Here is a 21,442-nt window from a genome sequence, read left to right as displayed (position 1 = left end):
TGGTACTTTTGGGAAAATGACCCTCTGGGAGGATTCTATCGATGGTAAAAATTTAGCTTTCATTCAATGTTTCGATCTGAACTTTTGAACTTTCAATGATTGGACTAGTATTATTGATAATGAAGATGAACGTTATCAATCATATTTTCCAACTCAGTCTTTAATTACAAATCATTCCATGATTATGTGTTCACATCATTGTTGAATAAAACCAAATTCAACTTCTCAGTCTGTTCAGAAGTTATTTTCTCCAACATTGAAAATTTTGAGATGCCTATTCAAATATCTCTTTCTCGCTTTGCTCTGTTGCCAGATCGTCTTTTAACAATTCAGAGTTAACAAAATATTTCATCTTAATCATTAAAATTCATTATTAAAATATCGAAAAATATGATTTATGTCTTTTAATAATTCAGAGTTAACAAAATATTCCATCTTAATCATTAAAATTCATTATTAAAATATCGAAAAATATAATTTCCAGCTCAATAAAATAAAATTGATTATTTTAAACGAGAATGAACAGTTGATATTACATCAATAAACCTGTATCAGCTACCGTCTATAGAGGGCATTAACAAGACAGAGGATCGGCAACGTTGTTCTCCTATCTTTCTCCACTGCCATTATAACGTGGACCTCACTATAGGAACGGTCCACATCTACATTATCCAACAAATCGATTTCAACAGTCCGTTACTCTTGTCTTTGGGAAACACATTTCACTAAACAGCATACCTTAGCGAACGCTTTGTGCAGTTAGCATCAGAATAAGACTCCTTTCAATCTGTCAGCATTAATTGTATGGGGTGCATTGTAGCTATATACAAGGGATTCTGACAATTTAGAATGATTTACCAAAGTGAGATTCCCTTAAATTTGTCATTATTGTTTGAATGGGGTACATTGAAGTTATATACAAGGGATACTGACAATTTAGAATGATTCTACCAAAGTGAGATTCCCTTAAATTTGTCATTATTGTTTGAATGGGGTACATTGAAGTTATATACAAGGATACTGACAATCATGAGTGATTTTACCAAAGTGAGATTCCCTCAAATTTGTCATTATTGTTTGAATGGGGTGCATTGAAGTTATATACAAGGGATACTGACAATCATGAGTGATTTTACCAAAGTGAGATTCCCTTAAATTTGTCATTATTGTTTGAATGGGGTACATTGAAGTTATATACAAGGGATACTGACAATTTAGAATGATTCTACCAAAGTGAGATCCAATTCAAAGTGTCATTATTGTTTGAACGTGGTGCATCGATGTTATATACAGAGAGAGACTGACAATCCATAGTGAAATCTCTCACTCTAGTCAAAGCAAGGTAGGAAGGAACCCTTGACTGAAACAAAACCAATTAGTGAGGCTAAATTAAACAAGAGCTTCCGCTAAGGAGGGGAAAGCCTCGTCAATTATTCAAACGATCCGATAGTGAATCCTCGATTGCAGCTGCCTCCTTTCTGAGATGTGATTGAAGTGAATTGTTGCCCGTCTTTGTCGCCCTTCGATTTTCACACTAGTTGTGTCTTTGTCATTCTAATGAAATTCAGATTAAAGAACCTGAGAGAGTGGTTCAACATTGACTCAACATCTCTGTTCCGAATCTAGATTGCATTGATGATCGCCAATCTCCGTCGCGGAGCCGGCATATATAAGAAGATGAAGAATCAAATTCAAATGAAAATCAAAATATTCTATATTGAAACCCCTGGCCTGGCATTACTCCTTCGTGAGGTGTGCTATAAAAATTCAAACTGAAGTTAATATTATTCAAGAGATTGTTGAAATTTTCATCTTACATTCAATTTTCACACCATTGTGAAGTCCACGTTATAATGGCAGAAATTGATTAAGATTGGTGTTGATATCCTTGTCTATCATTGCACAAACCAGATAGCGCTATCCTTGTCTAGCTATGTATCTTTGCCACATCGTTTTCCAATATTTAAATTAACAAAATATTCAATCTCAATATTATGGAAGTTTATTACTAGTAGTTCTGTGAACAGTAGACCTCACGCAGTATTCTCACTCACAAGTACCTGATTGAAACTATAATAGACCTTATACAGCAATAGACTGGCATCTCCACACATCTGTGTAATCACTTGTCAGCTGATTTATGATGAATATTTCTATACTCTGATTTTTTCTCCAATATTGGCGTATGGAGGAGGCTCCTTTTTTTATATTATCCTTAAAATGGAAAATATCAAAAAACCTTGTATATACGTCGACGCGCAATTAAAAAAGGAACATACCTGACAAGTTTCATGAAAATCTATTACCGCGTTTAGCTGTAAATGCGCAACATATAAACATTAAGAGAAATGCCAAACCGTCGACTTGAATCTTAGACCTCACTTCGCTCGGTCAATTATTCAAGGGATCGTTGAAATCTTCATCTTACATTGAATTTTTACTATATTGTGAAGTCCACGTTATAATGGCAGCAAATGATTAGCATTGGTGTTGATATCCTTGTCTATCATTCCACAAAGCAGATAGCGCTATCCTTGTCTAGCTCTGTAACTTTGCCAGATTGAATGTAGTGTAGAAATATAATTGATTGACAAAATATTCCATCTCAATTATTGTGAAAATTTATTATTTAGTAGTTGAAAAATATTTTTTTCTTGAATGAAACGTAATTGGTTATTTCAAACAACAATGAACAGTTGATATTACATCAGACATACAGGTATCATTGTTTTTCAACAATGTAGAAATATAATTGATTAACTACCCATTCAATATCAATTATGAAATTTATTATTGAGTCATTGAGAAATATATTCTATTGGCAAATAAAATATAATTGATAATTTCCTACTAGAATGAACAGTTGATATTACTCTAGAAGAGGGGGACTCGACAACGCATCTTTCGTATGGTTTTATCAATTTTCATCCATTTAACTTCAATTTTTGAACCTTTTTACAAATATATGTTAGGCAAAAACGTTCTATTGATTCACATATAATTACAAGTTGCGGAGTTCCAAATCCGGTGCCCAGTAGTTTAATCACAGTTAAATCAATGTACTCCTCGTGCAATCGGAAGTTGAACTCATAAATGTTTTGAGATGTGCAGGTATGACCCAGTAAGTGGCGCCACCTACTTGTAGAATTGAGAACTACATCAACAGGCGTTCCAATCCACCAATCAGAAGAGAGTAAGGGGAGCTGGGAGGCGTGGCTTGCTGTCATTGGCCCGTTATTCTCACATCACATTCTCTATCATTCCTGCTCTCTTCTCCATACTTGCCTACTCAATCACACACACTCTCTCTCTCACTCTCTCACACGCTCTTTCTCATCAAGTACAGTGTTAATAATTGGAAGGATATACTTGAGTTGCCCAAGATTTTTACTCATTATGCAAACAGAGTAACGTATGATACTCTATTGAGCCACGTACAATATACTTGTAATATTTGAATATTTCCTATTTTAGTGATAATAATATGTAACATTTCTTCTATGTTTGGTTCTGAAGCATCTGAATTTGAAAATCTACTCTGTGGAAATAATTGAGGACTGAAAATGTTGTGAAGTGAACAACTAGAAGACTTAACCTATTTCGGGCTATGTGTAACCTTATCTAAATTTGAGAGAGGAGTAGCACAAGGTTACCCTATTTATTATCTCCCTATCATTTCGATGATGTACTTCTTATTGTATGAATCAATAAGAATTAAGAATAATTAATTACAAGTTGCTGATTTAAAAATCAGTAGGGTGCATTGGGCATGAGTGAGTTCTCTAACCCAGATATTTTATAGTGAGGTCCACGTTACAATGGCAGTATTTGACTAATATTGGTGCTGCTATCCTTGTCTATTATTTGACAAGGCAGAAAGCTCTATCCCTTTCCAGTTCTGAAACTTAGCCAGATATATTGATTATTGACAATATATCAATTTATTTAATCAACAAATACTATTTATGAAGATTATGAAACTATGAAAATTCATCATTGAAGAATATATTTTCTTGTCAAATAGAATGTAATTGAACGACAATGAACGTTAATATTACATCAGATATACTGGTATCAGCTATCCTCTATAGAAGGCAGTGGCAAGGCGAAGGATCGGCAACGCCGATTCAATGTAATTATTACGTAAACCTCGACATACACTGCATCTGTTCCTTAACTACAATATTATTGTTCCTTAAATCTACCCATATTATCACTATGAATCTCTATTTATATTATCGACTCAATCTTAAATTATAATATTTTCTCTCTATTAAATTAATACCTCTATTCGTCATTCTCTGTTTGGTAAATCTTTATTTATATCATCGACTAAATTATGAATTACTAACAGATGAAACGTGCTTCGGAAGGGTCTGATTAACACCTTAACAAACTGAAAACTTGACCTACAGAAACGTTGAAGAATTTAAAATAGGCCTATAACAATCTTCGGTAAATTGACAATCCATATGCAAAATTTCAAGTTAATCAGTTGAGTAGTTGAGACGTGATGATGCGTCATTCGTGAATTTCCTATCCTGTATCTGTATAAGCCAATTCTTTCCCTTAATTAATCACAGATATTGTATCTCCATTATATTATTATTGCTTTATTCGTCATTCTCCGCAGAATATAAGTGGAAGCAGAATGGGAAATGTCAAAAGAAAATTGGGAGAAATTATCGGTAGGGCAAGGAAACCCAATTAAAATCACTGGGAAGGAAAGTTTCCCAAATAGGATTATCGTTCTAGTGAGTGGTTCAGAACGTTCCAATATATACATATTTACTAAATATATACTATCGTACTTTTATGTATACATAGCCTACAATTCATATATAGATATATTGTGTCTATAACTTTGGCAATACTCTAACCACTGAGTTTGTCTGAACTTGTTGAAGAACTCTATCAGTCGCTTTCTCTCTCACCTCTCTTTCTCTCTACTGTGGTCAAAAATGAAGGCAGTCATTCTATTCTATTCTTTCTCTCTCTCTCTCTCATTTACTTTCTCTCCCTACCTCACATTTCCTCTCATTTTTCTTCTATTTTTGATGGATACTATTGATCGAAATTTGCACCCTCATTTGATAATTATTCACTTTGGAAGTTTTCGGAGCTCTGAAACCAGCTTCGTATCAAAGTTGCAGATTTCTGAATTTGAAGATGAGTTGTTAAAATATTATAGTGTGGTCCAAGGTACAATGGCAGTATTTGACTAATATTGGTGCTGCTATCCTTGTCTATTATTTGACAAGGCAGAAAGCTCTATCCCTTTCCAGTTCTGAAACTTAGCCAGATATATTGATTATTGACAATATATCAATTTATTTAATCAACAAATACTATTTATGAAGATTATGAAACTATGAAAATTCATCATTGAAGAATATATTTTCTTGTCAAATAGAATGTAATTGAACGACAATGAACGTTAATATTACATCAGATATACTGGTATCAGCTATCCTCTATAGAAGGCAGTGGCAAGGCGAAGGATCGGCAACGCCGATTCAATGTAATTATTACGTAAACCTCGACATACACTGCATCTGTTCCTTAACTACAATATTATTGTTCCTTAAATCTACCCATATTATCACTATAAATCTCTATTTTATTATCGACTCAATCATAAATTATATTTTCTCTCTATTAAATTAATAGCTCTATTCGGCATTCTATGTTTGGTAAATCTTTATTTATATTATCGACTAAATTATGAATTACTAACAGATGAACCGTGCTTCGGAAGGGTCTGATTAAAACCTTAACAAACTGAAAACTTGACCTACTGAAACCGTGAAGAATTCAAAATAGGCTTATAACCATCCTCGGTAAATTGAGAATCCATATGCGAAATTTCAAGTTTATCAGTTGAGTAGTTGAGACGTGATGATGCGTCATTCGTGTATTTCCTATCCCCGTACATGTATAAGCCAATTCTTTCCTTTATTTTATTACAGATATTCTATCTCCATTATATTATTATTGCTTTATTCGTCATTCTCCGCAGAATATAAGTGGAAGCAGAATGGGAAATGTCAAAAGAAAATTGGGAGAAATTATCGGTAGGGCAAGGAAACCCAATTAAAATCACTGGGAAGGAAAGTTTCCCAAATAGGATTATCGTTCTAGTGAGTGGTTCAGAACGTTCCAATATATACATATTTACTAAATATATACTATCGTACTTTTATGTATACATAGCCTACAATTCATATATAGATATATTGTGTCTATAACTTTGGCAATACTCTAACCACTGAGTTTGTCAGAACTTGTTGAAGAACTCTATCAGTCGCTTTCTCTCTCACCTCTCTTTCTCTCTACTGTGGTCAAAAATGAAGGCAGTCATTCTATTCTATTCTTTCTCTCTCTCTCTCTCATTTACTTTCTCTCCCTACCTCACATTTCCTCTCATTTTTCTTCTATTTTTGATGGATACTATTGATCGAAATTTGCACCCTCATTTGATAATTATTCACTTTGGAAGTTTTCGGAGCTCTGAAAACCGCTTCGTATCAAAGTTGCAGATTTCTGGATTCGAAGATCAGTTGTTAAAATATTATAGTGTGGTCCAAGGTAAGTGAGGGCAGTGGAGAGTTGTCGATACTTTGCCACAGCCTTCTATAGCTGATACCGGTTTATCTGATGTAATATTAACTGTTAATTCTTGTTTGAAAAAATTAATCATATTTTAATGGTCGAGGAAATTATATATTCTTCAATGAATAAATAATAAACTCTTGTAATTAGGATTAAATGTAGTTTATAAATTGTATATAATTGTATTTGAATTTGAATTTGAAAATTTGAATTTCTACATTGTTAAAACCCGATCTGGCAAATTTGTAGGTGCTACAAAAGGATAGCGTTATCTGCTTTATCGAATGATAGACAAGGATAGCAACACCAACATTAATCAAATACTGCCATTATAACGTTATAACGTGGAGCTCACTATAGGAAGTTAATACAAGGATGATAGACAAGGATAGCAATACCAATGTTAATCAAATACTGCCATTATAACGTGGACCTCACTATAGAACAAGAACAACCGCATTATCACCACAAATGATACAGTATCAACACAATATGATAGATACAGTGTCATATCAACTTGATACACAACACTATGATTTGATACATTTGCTATCTGCTTTGTCAAATGATAGACAAGGATAGCAACACTAATGTTAATCAGATACTGCCATTATAACGTAGACATCACTATAGAACAAGAATAACCACATTATCACCACAAATGATACAGTATCAACACAATATGATACAGTATCATATCATCAACTTGATACACAACACTTAGATTTGATACATTTGCTATCTGCTTTGTCAAATGATAGACAAGGATAGCAACACCAATGTTGATCAAATACTGCCATTATAACGTGGACATCACTATAAAACAAGAACAACCACATTATCACCACAAATGATACAGTATCAACACAATATGATACAGTATCATATCAACTCGATACACAACACTTTTAATTGATACATTTGCTATCTGCTTTGTCGAATGATAGACAAGGATAGCAACACCAATGTTAATCAAATACTGCCATTATAACGTGGACCTCACTATAGAACAAGAACAACAATAACATGATATAGTATCACCACAAATGATACAGTATCAACACAATATGATACAGTATCATGTCAACTTGATACACAACACTTTGATTTGATACATTTGCTATCTGCTTTGTCGAATGATAGACAAGGATAGCAACACCAATGTTAATCAGATACTGCCATTATAACATGGACCTCAATATAGAACAAGAACAACCACATTATCACCACAAATGATACAGTATCAACACAATATGATACAGTATCATATCAACTTGATACACAACACTTTGATTTGATACATTTGCTATCTGCTTTGTCGAATGATAGACAAGGATAGCAACACTAATGTTAATCAAATACTGCCATTATAACGTGGACCTCACTATAAAACAAGAACAACCACAACATGATATAGGATCACCACAAATGATACAGTATCAACAGAATATGATACAGTATCATATCAACTTGATACACAACACCTTGATTTGATACATTTGCTATCTGCTTTGTCGAATGATAGACAAGGATAGCAACACCAATGTTGATCAAATACTGCCATTATAACGTGGACCTCACTATAAAACAAGAACAACGACAACATGACATCACCACAAATGATACAGTATCAACACAATATGATACAGTATCATATCAACTCGATACACAACACTTTGATTTGATACATTTGCTATCTGCTTCGTTGAATGATAGAAAAGGATAGCAACACCGATGTTAATCAAATACTGCCATTATAACATGGACCTCACTATAAAACAAGAACAACGACAACATGATATAGTATCACCACAAATGATACAGTATCAACACCATATGATACAGTATCATATCAACTCGATACACAACACTTTGATTTGATACATTTGCTATCTGCTTCGTTGAATGATAGAAAAGGATAGCAACACTAATGTTAATCAAATACTGCCATTATAACGTGGACCTCACTATAAAACAAGAACAACGACAACATGACATCACCACAAATGATACAGTATCAACACAATATGATACAGTATAATATCAACTTTCAACTTGATGCACAACACTATGATTTGATACATTTGCTATCTGCTTTGTCGAATGATAGACATGAATAGCAACACCAATGTTAATCAAATACTGCCATTATAACGTGGACCTCACTATAGAACAAGAACAACCACATTATCACCACAAATGATACAGTATCATATCAACTCGATACACAACACTTTGATTTGATACATTTGCTATCTGCTTTGTCAAATGTTAGGCAAGGATAGCAACACCAATGTAAATCAAATACTGCCATTATAACGTGGACCTCACTATAGAAGTGCTACGTGCTGTGATGAGGCTGTTTTATCCTGGTCTGCAAAGACATATATGTACTACGATATGTACATGCCTCAAAGATATATATTTCTCCAGGTTTTGATTATGAATGAAGGAAAGTTCTTATGTGAAAGAGTTTAGAAGGTCAGAGGTAGCGAGTTTTCTCTCGTCTATTAATTCTTCTAATCCATCATACCGCTTTCACTATTTCTACTGAGATGCAGCGGAATATCGTAAGTTTCACTTGAAACTATCAGCAAAGGAATAATGGAAGGCATTGATGTAATACATGATGGATACTGTAAGTTTGAAATAAATATCACTATAGGTTGATGCTTTAGAGGCGTCCCAGATCTGTTGAACTCGTTAATTTCGTGAACTCTATTTTGACCTTTCACTTTCAACTTACATCTATAGTGAGGTTAAAGTTATTATTAGTTCTGTGAACAGTAGACCTCGCGCTCAGTGAGTTACGTTGACCTGTTGTTTTGTTTTCTCAAAAATAATAAATAATTTATCAATTAAAAATGTCTAAGAAAAATCCTAAATGAACATAGAGCTTTCTGTCCTATCGTACCGTGACGTGTCGTCCCGGAATGTGAGTGTGAGCGCAGTTATCAGGTCTGGCTGCAACTGTCTACAACGTTGATGGAAAGATACAATTTTCAAGATGTTCGATGTCTTTGAACGGGTAGTATTATAGTCAACTGTCTACTAACCTTAATGGAAAGGTACATTTTCTAGATGTTCGATGCTTTTGAACGGGTAGTATTATAGTCCACTAGACAGTTAATTAATGATGAATAATACTATAGTCTGATTTTTACGGTAATATTGGCGTATGAAGGAGGCTCCTTTTTCCTTTAATATTATCCTTGAAATGCAAAATTTCCAAAAACCTTGTATATACGTCGACGCGCAATTTAAAAAGGAACATACCTGACAAATTTCATGAAAATCTATTAACGTGTTTCGCCGTAAATGCGCAACATAAAAACATATAAACATTCAAACATTTAAACATCAAGAGTATGCCAAACCGTCGACTTGAATCTTAGACCTCACTTCGCTCGGTCAATAATGGCAGTGGAGAAAGATGGCAGAACAACGTTGCCGATCCTCTGTCTTGTCAATGCCTTCTATGGAGGGTAATTGATACCGATTTATTAATGTAATATCAACTGTTCATTCTCGTTTGGAATAATCAATATTTTATTAAGCAAAAAATATATTTTTCAATAATTTCATAATGGATTTTAATGATTAAGATGTAATATTTAGTTAATTAGTTATTGATTCTGCATTGTTGAAAGACGATCTGGCAACAGAGAGAAACGAGAAAGAGATAGCGCTATCTGATTTGTTGAATTATAGACAAGGATAGCAACACCAATGTTAATCAAATACTGCCATTATAACGTGGACCTCACTATAGAACAAGAACAACGACAACATGATATAGTATCACAACAAATGATACAGTATCAACACAATATGATACAGTGTCATATCAACTTGATACACAACACTATGATTTGATACATTTGCTATCTGCTTTGTCAAATGATAGGCAAGGATAGCAACACCAATGTTAATCAGATACTGCCATTATAACGTGGACCTCACTATAGAAGTGCTACGTGCTGTGATGAGGCTGTTTTATCCTGGTCTGCAAATACATATATGTACTACGATATGTACATGCCTCAAATACATATATTTCTCCAGGTTTTGATTATGAATGAAGGAAAGTTCTTATGTGAAAGAGTTTAGAAGGTCAGAGGTAGCGAGTTTTCTCTCGTCTATTAATTCTTCTAATCCATCATACCGCTTTCACTATTTCTACTGAGATGCAGCGGAATATCGTAAGTTTCACTTGAAACTATCAGCAAAGGAATAATGGAAGGCATTGATGTAATACATGATGGATACTGTAAGTTTGAAATAAATATCACTATAGGTTGATGCTTTAGAGGCGTCCCAGATCTGTTGAACTCGTTAATTTCGTGAACTCTATTTTGACCTTTCACTTTCAACTTACATCTATAGTGAGGTTAAAGTTATTATTAGTTCTGTGAACAGTAGACCTCGCGCTCAGTGAGTTACGTTGACCTGTTGTTTTGTTTTCTCAAAAATTAATAAATAATTTATCAATTAAAAATGTCTAAGAAAAATCCTAAATGAACATAGAGCTTTCTGTCCTATCGTACCGTGACGTGTCGTCCCGGAATGTGAGTGTGAGCGCAGTTATCAGGTCTGGCTGCAACTGTCTACAACGTTGATGGAAAGATATAATTTTCAAGATGGAGTCTATATGTAATTTGGGTACCTTAATTCTTTTGGATAGCAATACTCCCCTCATCTATGGTAGTATGTAGGGCAAGGACAGTAAAAATCCATGAAAATCGAATTTACCATATTTGCATTTTTAGGGACAGAAGTTTGGATGGATCGAGTAGGACCTCTGGAGGAATCTACTTATCCTCCAGATTTCACTTTATACATACTGGATTTAACTCTTTATCTACTTATTGTGGGATTCATGTAATAACTTTTCAAGTATAGAAGCATACAATGAAAACTATCAAGTATTTCCTTCACTCATTTACCCTTTGTGTTTTAATAATAGTAGCCCTAAAAAGGAGAGTAAACTTTCTAAATGAAATGATGGAGAACAACAACATAGGAAGATGATGTGGAGGTTTGGAAGCAAGAGGAAGAAGAAGAAGAAGAAGAAGAAGAAGAAGAAGAAGAAGAAGAAGAAGAAGAAGAAGAAGACAGGAGGAGAAGGAGAACAAGTAGAAGGAGAATAGATTGAGAAATGCTATGGAGATAAATGATGTAGGTAGGACAAGGTAACAGATGATGGCTTTGTTTGTGGGTTGGCTGCGCTGCTCTGCTAAATGCAAGATGCAAGGCGAGGCAACACTTGCTATTCTAATGTTTGATTAATATGCTGCTGCCGGTTACAACCCAGTTAAGGTGGCCTCCTTAGTTGACTAGATGCAATTCCATTTGTAGATCTTGTTATTAGACCACGTTATTTGGTTAGAGGGTAGGTTAGAAAGCGAGAGAGATAGGAGTGAGAGAGAGTGATCATGTTAGAGAGGGGACGAGAGAGTGAATGAAAGAGAGAGACAGAGTGAGAGATAGTTTAGAGGAAGAGAGTTGGAGATATGATCCTCAAAAACGGACAAAAGTTGTGTGAAGGAGACAAGAAAATAGTGAAAGAGAAAGTGAAAGTATGTGTTTGTGAGAGAGATAGAGATTGAGAGAAAGCGAGTGAGAGAAGATTTTTAGAGTAATAGGAAAGAAATAGAAGTGAGAAAAAGAAAGGTCCTGGAGGGCGCATGAGCAAGTGGGAGATTAGATTAGACAGAGTGAGAGATAGTTTAGAGGAAGAGAGCTGGAGATATGATCCTCAAAAACGGACAAAAGTGGTGTGAAGGAGACAAGAAAATAGTGAAAGAGAAAGTGAAAGTATGTGTTTGTGAGAGAGATAGAGATTGAGAGAAAGCGAGTGAGAGAAGATTTTTAGAGTAATAGGAAAGAAATAGAAGTGAGAAAAAGAAAGGTCCTGGCGCATGAGCAAGTGAGAGATTAGATTAGATTAGATTTCTTTATATTTATGTATGTTACAATATTTACTGGCTTATACACTAATTTACATTGAATGACGGTAATGCTAATTATTCAACGTATTTTACAAATTATATATAATTAATCAATGAGAATAAAGATCAAATGCAATTGGAATAACGATAATATAAAATTGTAATATAACTTCATAAATCGGCGGTGTTTCAACAAATAATCCTCGATTCTTTGCAAAGGTTATAAAATAATATCCTTCCCATTAACACACGACCGGGTAAAGTGAGAGAGCAAGAAAAAAGGAGAGAAAGGGAGAAAGAAAGAGTGTGAGAAAGAGGTTCAGAAAGAGAGGGGAATGAGAGAGTAAGTGAGTGAGTGAGAGAGAGAGTAGGATTGTGAGTGAGTGATTGAGAGACTATAGTGAGACTATATTGCTATCCTTGACTATCTCAAGCAGATAGCGCTTTCTCTTTCTAGCTTTTCTCTGTTGCCAGATCGTCTTTTAACATTGTAGAATTAATAATTAATTAACATAATATTCAATCATATCTCATTGAGAGACTATATTGCTATCCTTGTCTATTATTCAACAAAGCAGATAGCCCTATCTCTTTCTCGCTTTTCTCTGTTGCCAGATCGTCTTTCAACAATGAAGAATTAATAATTAATTAACAGAATATTTCATCTCAGTTATGGAAATTCATATAAATTATTGAAAAATATAATTACTTGGTTAATTAAATACAATTGATTATTTCAAACGAGAATGAACCGTTAATATTACATCAATAAACCTGTATCCGCTACCGTCTATTGACTAGACAGAGAGGATCGGTAACGTTGTTCTCCTATCTTTCTCCATTGCCGTTATAATGTGGACCTCTCTATAGACTAGTTTCAAGAGTAGACTAGAGATTAGTTCAATTTCAGTGAGGTTGATATTATACTAGTTATCCATATTGAATCAAAATAGTCTACTAGATACAGAGTCAATTAGCCTAGAATCTAGCATAGAGAAACAATAGCGTAAGTAGATATCCCATAGTATAGGGCGTTTATGTCGCAACTTTTACTGTTATCTCAAGCCGATTACTGTCGATTATTGACGATTTTTACTGTTTTGACCGGGTAAGAGTGTATGAACGGCACAATATGAGAGACTACCAGCGTCATAAAGCTTCACGGGAAAGAACTACGTGGACTATCGGCTTGAGATAACAGTAAAAGTTGCGACATAAACGCCCTATACCATGGGATATCTACTTATGCTATTGTTTCTCTATGGATCTAGTGAGGTCCACATTATAAAAGAGGTATTTGAACAACATTGGTGTTGCTATCCTTGTCTATCATTCGACAAAGCATATAGAGCTATCCTTTTCTAGCTCCGCGACGTGATCAGGTCGTTTTTCAACAATGTAGAAATTTGATTAATGAATAAAATATTCTCAATATCAGTCATGAAAATTTATTATTTCAAAATAAGATAGATATCTGATTCATTCATTTATTCTTCATTCATTCATACAATAAGTACATCATCAAAATGATAGGGAGAGGAAAAAAATTTTCAAGGTACCTTATTTAATAAGGTACCTTGTGCTGTTCCTCTCCCAAATTTAGATAAAACATAGTCCGAAATAGGTTAAGTCTTGTAGTTCTTCAATTCACATAATTTATTTTCAGTCCTCGAGTATTTTCACAAAGTAGATTATTAGACATTATCTGTTTCTTACCGATTGTACTATTTTTTCTTGTTGGAGATCTTCCAGAGAATGCTCAAGGGAATAAAGGATGGGAATTAGGAATGCGAATTGGGATTGGGAATTGGGAATGGGAATCAGGAGATGGGAATGGGAATTAGGATTGGGAGTTGAGAATGGGAACTAGGAATTGTGAATGGGAATTGGGAATACTCCAGAGAGTGAAGACACAATAAAGAGAAGATTAGAAAACACAAAACAAAGGGACTGAGAAAGAATAATATTGTATTCACATTTAGTTTTGTTGAGTGCAACGCATTTCGCTCAGTCTTGTTAGAAAATTTGGTTGAAAAGTAAATTGAAATTTCACGTTCTTGTCTCTGCTACAGTAAACGAATGTAGAATTGTCTTTGTTGAAAATTCAATTATCTTAATTTCCATCCTTAGAAATTGGCTTTCGTGGTTTTCCATAATAAGATGCTGTCATGCATTGTAGAGACTTTTATAAGGGGAAATATAAATGTAGTGAGGTCATGTAATAATAGGAGTGGAGGAAGATAGGAAAACAGCGATGCCGATTCACAGCCTTGTCACTGCCTTCTATAGAGGATCGCTAATACCTGAAGAAAATATGTCATGTTTATCCTTGTTTAAAATAATCAATATTATATTTTACTAGCCGTCAGGCTCGCTTTGCTCGCCATATCCGTCTAGCTCGCTTCGCTCGCCTGCAGTTTTGGGCATTTTCATCATATGTTAGGACAATCCAGTCGGGGGTCCAGACTAAACGTCTGGCTAAACGGATATGGCGAGCGAAGCGAGCCTGACGGCTAGTAATATAATATTCCCAGGATTGAAGAAGCAGTGCCCAATCAATTTTTCCGCGATAAATGCATTTCAATCTTCAACTTGGTGCCAACCTAACAAAGTCAACTCAACTTAATGCCAACCTGACAAAATTATTTATTTAGTTGCCAGTCAACTGTTTCGAAGAGGTACTCCATCCAGATTATAGTTCTATAGTAGCATATAATATGGAAATTTCAATTATAATTAAGAGATTGGGAGAAGAAGAATATACATGCTAAAAGACGAACTTTAAACCCTTAAAAACAACCCTTAGAGTTAAAATATTGCCAAAAGATTTCTTAGTGCGTCTCTAAAGGGCCAACTGAACATACCTACCAAATTTGAACGTTTTTGGTCCGGTAGATTTTTAGTTCTGCGAGTGAGTGAGTGAGTGAGTGAGTGAGTCAGTCAGTCAGTCAGTCAGTGAGTGAGTGCCATTTCGCTTTTATATATATAGATTCGTCAAGAAAATAAATGTTTAATGATTCTATAATACATTTATAACACGGCAATAGATTTTCATGGAATTTGACAGGTAATAGTTATTTGTGCAACTAGTGCGCAAAGTGACAGTTTGCTGCACCGAAAGAAACGTTTACGCCCGAGCCGTAGGCGAGGGCGGAATGGGTTCTTGAGTGCAGCAGAGAAACTTTGCGCACGTATTTCACATTAAGCTTTTCCTACAGTTACCATTGAATATGAAAAGTAGGTGATTATGGGTAAAATTCCATGAAATCCATCAAATGTTTCTCTGTGTAATTTTATTATTGATAAAAACCTTAATTTATTCAAAATTGAATAATGAGTAGTAAATGAATGAAGGCGGCACTCATGTGGTGGCTGTCGCTGTCATCCACTATTGTCCACTGCCTTAATATTATAACGTGCACCACAGTCAGTGTTACCAACATAATTTTGATTTTCCTGTACTGGTGCTCCATATAACCTACTATTTTGCGTTGTCATGCTGCAAATCTGGAGTACACAAAGAATTACTTTGCGCACTAGAGCGGAAAAGTGATTCTTTGCGGCCTGCAATCAGTGCAGAAATGGCCACTTTTCAGGGTATCTGTAGGAAAATAACTATTTCGAATTCCTCGTCGATGTAAATATAAGGTTCTTGAAATTATGAATTTCAAGTATAATACAAAAGGAAAAGGAGTCTCCTTCAAACGCCAATATTACCGTGACTATAGAATTGTTCATCATGAATCAGCTGTCGAGTGGATTATTAATTGCATGCAATGACGCATGCAATTAATATCTCAATGTAACTTAGTAAAAAATCAGCCGTCGTGTGGACTATGAATTGCATGCCATGCAATTAATAACTGAAAGTAACATAGTTTTCTCTCTCGAACTTTGTCTGCTTTCAACTCGGGCTGACCTGTTACCAGTTTGGTTCATCTCACACTTACGCGACTTAGGTCGAGAAGAGACTCAACTCTAGTCGAGAGCATGTGTTTCCAAATGGTGACGTCGCGGAGACTAGAATCGACTGGTCTGAGTGTCACCATTTGGAAACACATGCTCTCGACTAGAGTCGAGTCTCTTCTCGACCTGAGTCGCGTAAGTGTGAGTGGAGTTTCAATCTGAAGGAGAAGGACGCATGAAGGAGATTAACTTTTGATTTTAGCGTCTTTTGATACATCAACCCCAACAACCATTAACCGTTTTCACACCGATATCTCGCCGCACGACTTACAGACAGGATTTACTCTGATGGACAGTAGAAGAGGAGGATGTGATTTATAACTACTGCGCGAGGTCTACTGTTCACAGAACTACTAGTTGATAAAATGTTTAATCTACTCATCCTTCTTATCTACTACCCTTCCTCGCCATTCACCTCCTCCTTCTTCTCCTCTTCCTCCTCATCCTCCTCTTACTCCCACCCCTCATCCTCCTCCATCTCCTTTTTCACTTCCTCATCTTCTTCATCACAACTTCCTCTCATCTTCCGCTTCTTCTCTGTTCCACTTCCTGTCTTGATCCATCTTGCATCTGCACCCGGAAGTAATTCGTATTGCACCAACACGACATCCGCTTCTGTCTACATCGTTCCTCTTTCCATATTCCTCAATTCTTCCGTTCCCCCGTTCCACCGTTTCTGGTTCTCCGTTTTTCATTCTCTGGTTTCCCTCCCGGGTCCCCCGTTCACTCATTATTCCTTTTTCCTTATTCCCCCGTTCACCGTTTCGTCCGTTCCCCCGTTCCAAGTCCCCAGTTTCTCATTCCTGGTTCCCCGTTTCCCGTTCCAAGTTCCCATTTCTCCATTAATCAAAGCAACAGTATTGTTCATTATGACACCACCTTTGTCTCATTAATAACAGACAACATACTCAGCAAACTTGAGATAATCCTCTGCGTCCATAGATGTTTGCGTTTATTGTGATACAAACACAAATAAATTAGTTGAATATAGTGAGGTTCACGTTATAAAGGCAGTGGAGAGAGATAGGAGAATAGCGTTGTCGATTCTATGCCATGCCACTGCCTTCTATGAAGGTTAGCTGATAATTATGTGATATTAACCGTTTATTCTGTTGATATTAACTGTTTTAACCCGGTGATGTTAACGGTTTGTTCTTCTCAGAGATGATCAATTTAATTCCATTTTTAGAGGAAACATATTTATCAACGATTTTATAATAAATTTCATTATTGGAGATCGAATATTTTGTTAATTGATTACATTATTTACATTGTTGAAAAACAATATGGCCACGTTTTGGAGCTAGAGAGGGATAGCGGTGTCTGTTTTGTCGAATGATAGACAAGGATAGCAACACCAATGTTAATCAAATAGTGGTATTTTAACGTGGACTTTACTATAGAAAGAAGAATCAAAGATGATAGACAAGGATAGCAACACCAATGTAAATGAACTACTGCAATATTATAACGTAGGCCCCACTATAATCACCGTTAAAATTACACAGACTTGTTTAGCCGTGCAATTTTTTTATCTATGCTATTTACATTTCAATTTTTACAATTCATTCTTATAGAGTTAGTTTTTATTTCATTGATGAAATATTTGTGATGTTTTGTTCCCATGAACAACAGCATCCATAATATTTCTAAAGTTTAGTTTATTCAATTGAAGTTTCGTTATAGAGAAACAATAGCTTGAGTAGATAACCCATGGTGTAGGGCGTTTATGTCGCAACTTTTACTGTTATCTCAAGCCGATTACTGTCGATTATTGACGATTTTTACTGTTTTGACCGGGTAAGAGTGTATGAACGGCTCAGTATAAGCATAGAGAAACAATAGCATAAGTAGATATCCCATGGTATAGGGCGTTTATGTCGCAACTTTTACTGTTATCTCAAGCCGATTACTGTCGATTATTGACGATTTTTACTGTTTTGACCGGGTAAGAGTGTATGAACGGCACAATATGAGATGCTACCAGTGTCACACAGCTTCACGGAAAAGAGTTACATGAAACATCGGCTTAAGATAACAATAAGAGATGCGACATAAACGCCCTATACCATGGAATATCTACTTATGCTATTGTTTCTCTATGGTAAAAGAGACTACGAGCGTCACACAGCTTCACAGGTAGAGCTTCGTGGACTATCGGCTTGAGATAACAGTAAAAGTTGCGACATAAACGCCCTGTTCTATGGGATATCTACTCAAGCTAATATTTCTCTATGGTTATATCTATTAGGTTATTCTGTGCTTCCTTCTCATCTATAAAATATCAGTGATGTTTAGTCGTTCTCAGGAACGACAAAATCCATAATTTTTTTTGAATTTTTAGTCTCTTCTACTAAAGTCTCTTTATTTCTACTGGATTTTTCTATGTTCTAATTCTATTCATGGAATATTTGTAGTATTTTGTTGTTGAACTCACATGTGCGTTGGTGGCAGCAGTGGTGATTTGTAGGGGTGGCGTGGAGGGTTGTGGTGTGGTGGAGGTCGAGGTCGTCTGGAAGTTGCGTAGGTTCCGCAATGCAGCTGCTATGACGGGCGAAGCGGCCGCTTGGCTGGCTTGGCCGAAGCAGCAGCTGTCAGGCAGGGTGGTTGTCGGAGGCGGTTGAGAACCTGTAACGAGAAAAAATTGTTTCAATGATTACATTAATTGAAAATTCTTCATATAAAATACAAAATAGCAGTGAGCCGTGAATCGCCGGAAAAACATGTTACAAAATCCAACTTGATGCATTCCAGCGATGGGGCAAATTCCGATTCTCTTCAGATTGAAATTGAAATTTATTCATTTGCCACTAAAATACAAATGAGGGAACCAATGTTATTAATCAAAATATGACACGAATCTGATCTGTATGATGATTCAAATAATCTAATGGACATTCAGAGCACGGTAAATAGAAGAAGACGGTAGGTGTCACGCGCATGTTTGTGCTAAATTTCCGGTGTAGCTGACGTCATTTTATATCCAATCATCTGTTTTTAACAAATAAGTTTCATAAATTGCCAATAGGTGTTAAAAACCACGATTGGTAGCGATGACGCAATCTAGCTGGCTGGCCACTGCGCACACATTTCATGACCACTACCGGTTTCATCTAAATACCGTGATTCAGAGTACTGCAGTTGTTACATATGTTTATCAGCTAGTCGGCGACGAAGTTAAAGTTGAAAGAATTGAATATAAAAAAGCTGAAGTGCTATATTTGAGAACTAAGTAAATCCCAGAACTTGCAACCTATATAAATATGTAATATGTATAACAAAGAATTTTTTTGTATGTTGATTATCAATTATTACTTTTAAAGAATATATGTTAAAGTTTTGAAGTTAATCGATGAAGTAATTCGAAAGTTATAGTCGAAAATACACACAAACAAACGAACGGACATCATATCGAGCTGCAAGTCAAAAGTAGGTATTCTCTACACTTGGTCTAATTTTATCAGTCATAATAATGGTGATAATTGAATAAATGTTGATAACCAATACTCAAACAATAATCTATTCGAAAGTTACAGCATGGGGTTCTCTACTACCATCTCATAGAACCTTGAAACATTTAGAAATTTAGAAATTGAAAATCTTAATTTTTTCAGAAAGCAATACTTTCCTCACCCATGGTAATAGGGCAAGGAAAGTAAAAATATTCCTTGGTGATTATGGAGCAGCACACAGTCTTGTCTACTATCTATCGACGGCTGTTGGATGACACAATGATTATAACAGATGATTTTTATTTCTGTGTGTGGCCAGCTCACAAATCTTCTCCCATAAGGATTACATGTAAACTTTGAAGGACTGCATAAGAGAGTACTGAAGTCGGATTATAAATTTGATAGGCCATATACCCGGTCCTGAACATAACGAACACAACTAAAAAATCATCAAATTCGGTGCACACATAAGAGAGTTATTGAATGTCAAAATTTGAGGCTCGATTTTTATTTATATAGATAGATTATCAACAAGAATCAGCAATTAATATCAGATCAGAAATACCAGGATAACTTAAATCACAGCTATATACTATCGAAGGCGATGTACCGGTACCGGTAAAGTACCAACAATGTATTCCTAGAATATTGTTCACTGATTTAAAGTGAGTTTCACCAAATAACCGATTTGTGTGAAAAAGCATAGTGAAGCAACAGGTAAGATCAGTAGAGCCTGGCTTACGATAAGCTCTGGAGGATTACACTTGTCAGATTATGATAATGTCCTCATAGTCATGCAAGTCATGACAGGAGTCTTGTGTTGACAGAGTACTGTGTTTAGTGCCCTTGTAACTCGCCGTGAAAAGGGAGGATAGGCAACCCGCTTAACACAAAAAACCAGTCACAAAAATTAATAGTTTCTGGTCTTCGGTTTTGTTTCATAGATTCTATTTTTGAGAGAATGTTATTTTTGGAAGTAAGTTACTGAAAAGTTGAATAAATTTAAATTAATTTAATTTCATCATTACAACAAACTTACAAATTATTATAGTAGATAGAAATTACATAATAAAAGTACCCTTTAGACATTTATTTTTTTATTTTCGCACAAAACCTTCTGGAACTTTCAAGAGTTTGATTTTAATTTCTATGTACATAGTCTACTAGTTGACCGAGCGAAGTGAGGTCCAAGATCCAAGTCGACGGTTTGGCATTTCTCTTAATGTTTAAATGTTTATATGTTGCGCATTTACGGCGAAACGCGTTAATAGATTTCTATGAAATTTGACAGGTATGTTCCTTTTCAAATTGCGCGTCGACGTATATACAAGGTTTTTGAAAATTTTGCATTTCAGGGATAATATAAAAGGAAAAAGGTGCCTCCTTTATACGCCAATATTAGAGTAAAAATCAGATTATAGAATTATTCGTCATAAATTAGCTGTCTAGTGGACTATAATG

The 21,442-nt window shown here is 35.2% G+C and overlaps 2 protein-coding genes across 3 annotated transcripts in view; one reads left to right on the top strand and one right to left on the bottom strand.

The window, feature by feature from the left end:
* Positions 1-21,442, top strand: part of LOC111056347 (pseudouridine-metabolizing bifunctional protein C1861.05) — a 416,552-nt gene that overhangs the window by 252,627 nt on the left and 142,483 nt on the right. The gene's annotated exons all lie outside the window — the stretch shown is intronic.
* LOC111045954 overlaps positions 1-21,442 on the bottom strand; it is a 342,136-nt gene that overhangs the window by 205,546 nt on the left and 115,148 nt on the right. For both annotated transcript variants that reach the window (XM_039439778.1, XM_039439777.1), the window contains exon 6: positions 18,967-19,157. In XM_039439778.1, coding sequence (XP_039295712.1) covers positions 18,967-19,157 — 191 coding nt within the window. The remainder of the gene's footprint in view (positions 1-18,966; positions 19,158-21,442) is intronic.

The sequence above is a fragment of the Nilaparvata lugens genome, chromosome 13 (genome assembly GCF_014356525.2).
Source record: "Nilaparvata lugens isolate BPH chromosome 13, ASM1435652v1, whole genome shotgun sequence".
NCBI classification, from domain to species: domain Eukaryota; kingdom Metazoa; phylum Arthropoda; class Insecta; order Hemiptera; family Delphacidae; genus Nilaparvata; species Nilaparvata lugens.
This window is presented reverse-complemented; position numbering and strand designations above follow the sequence as displayed.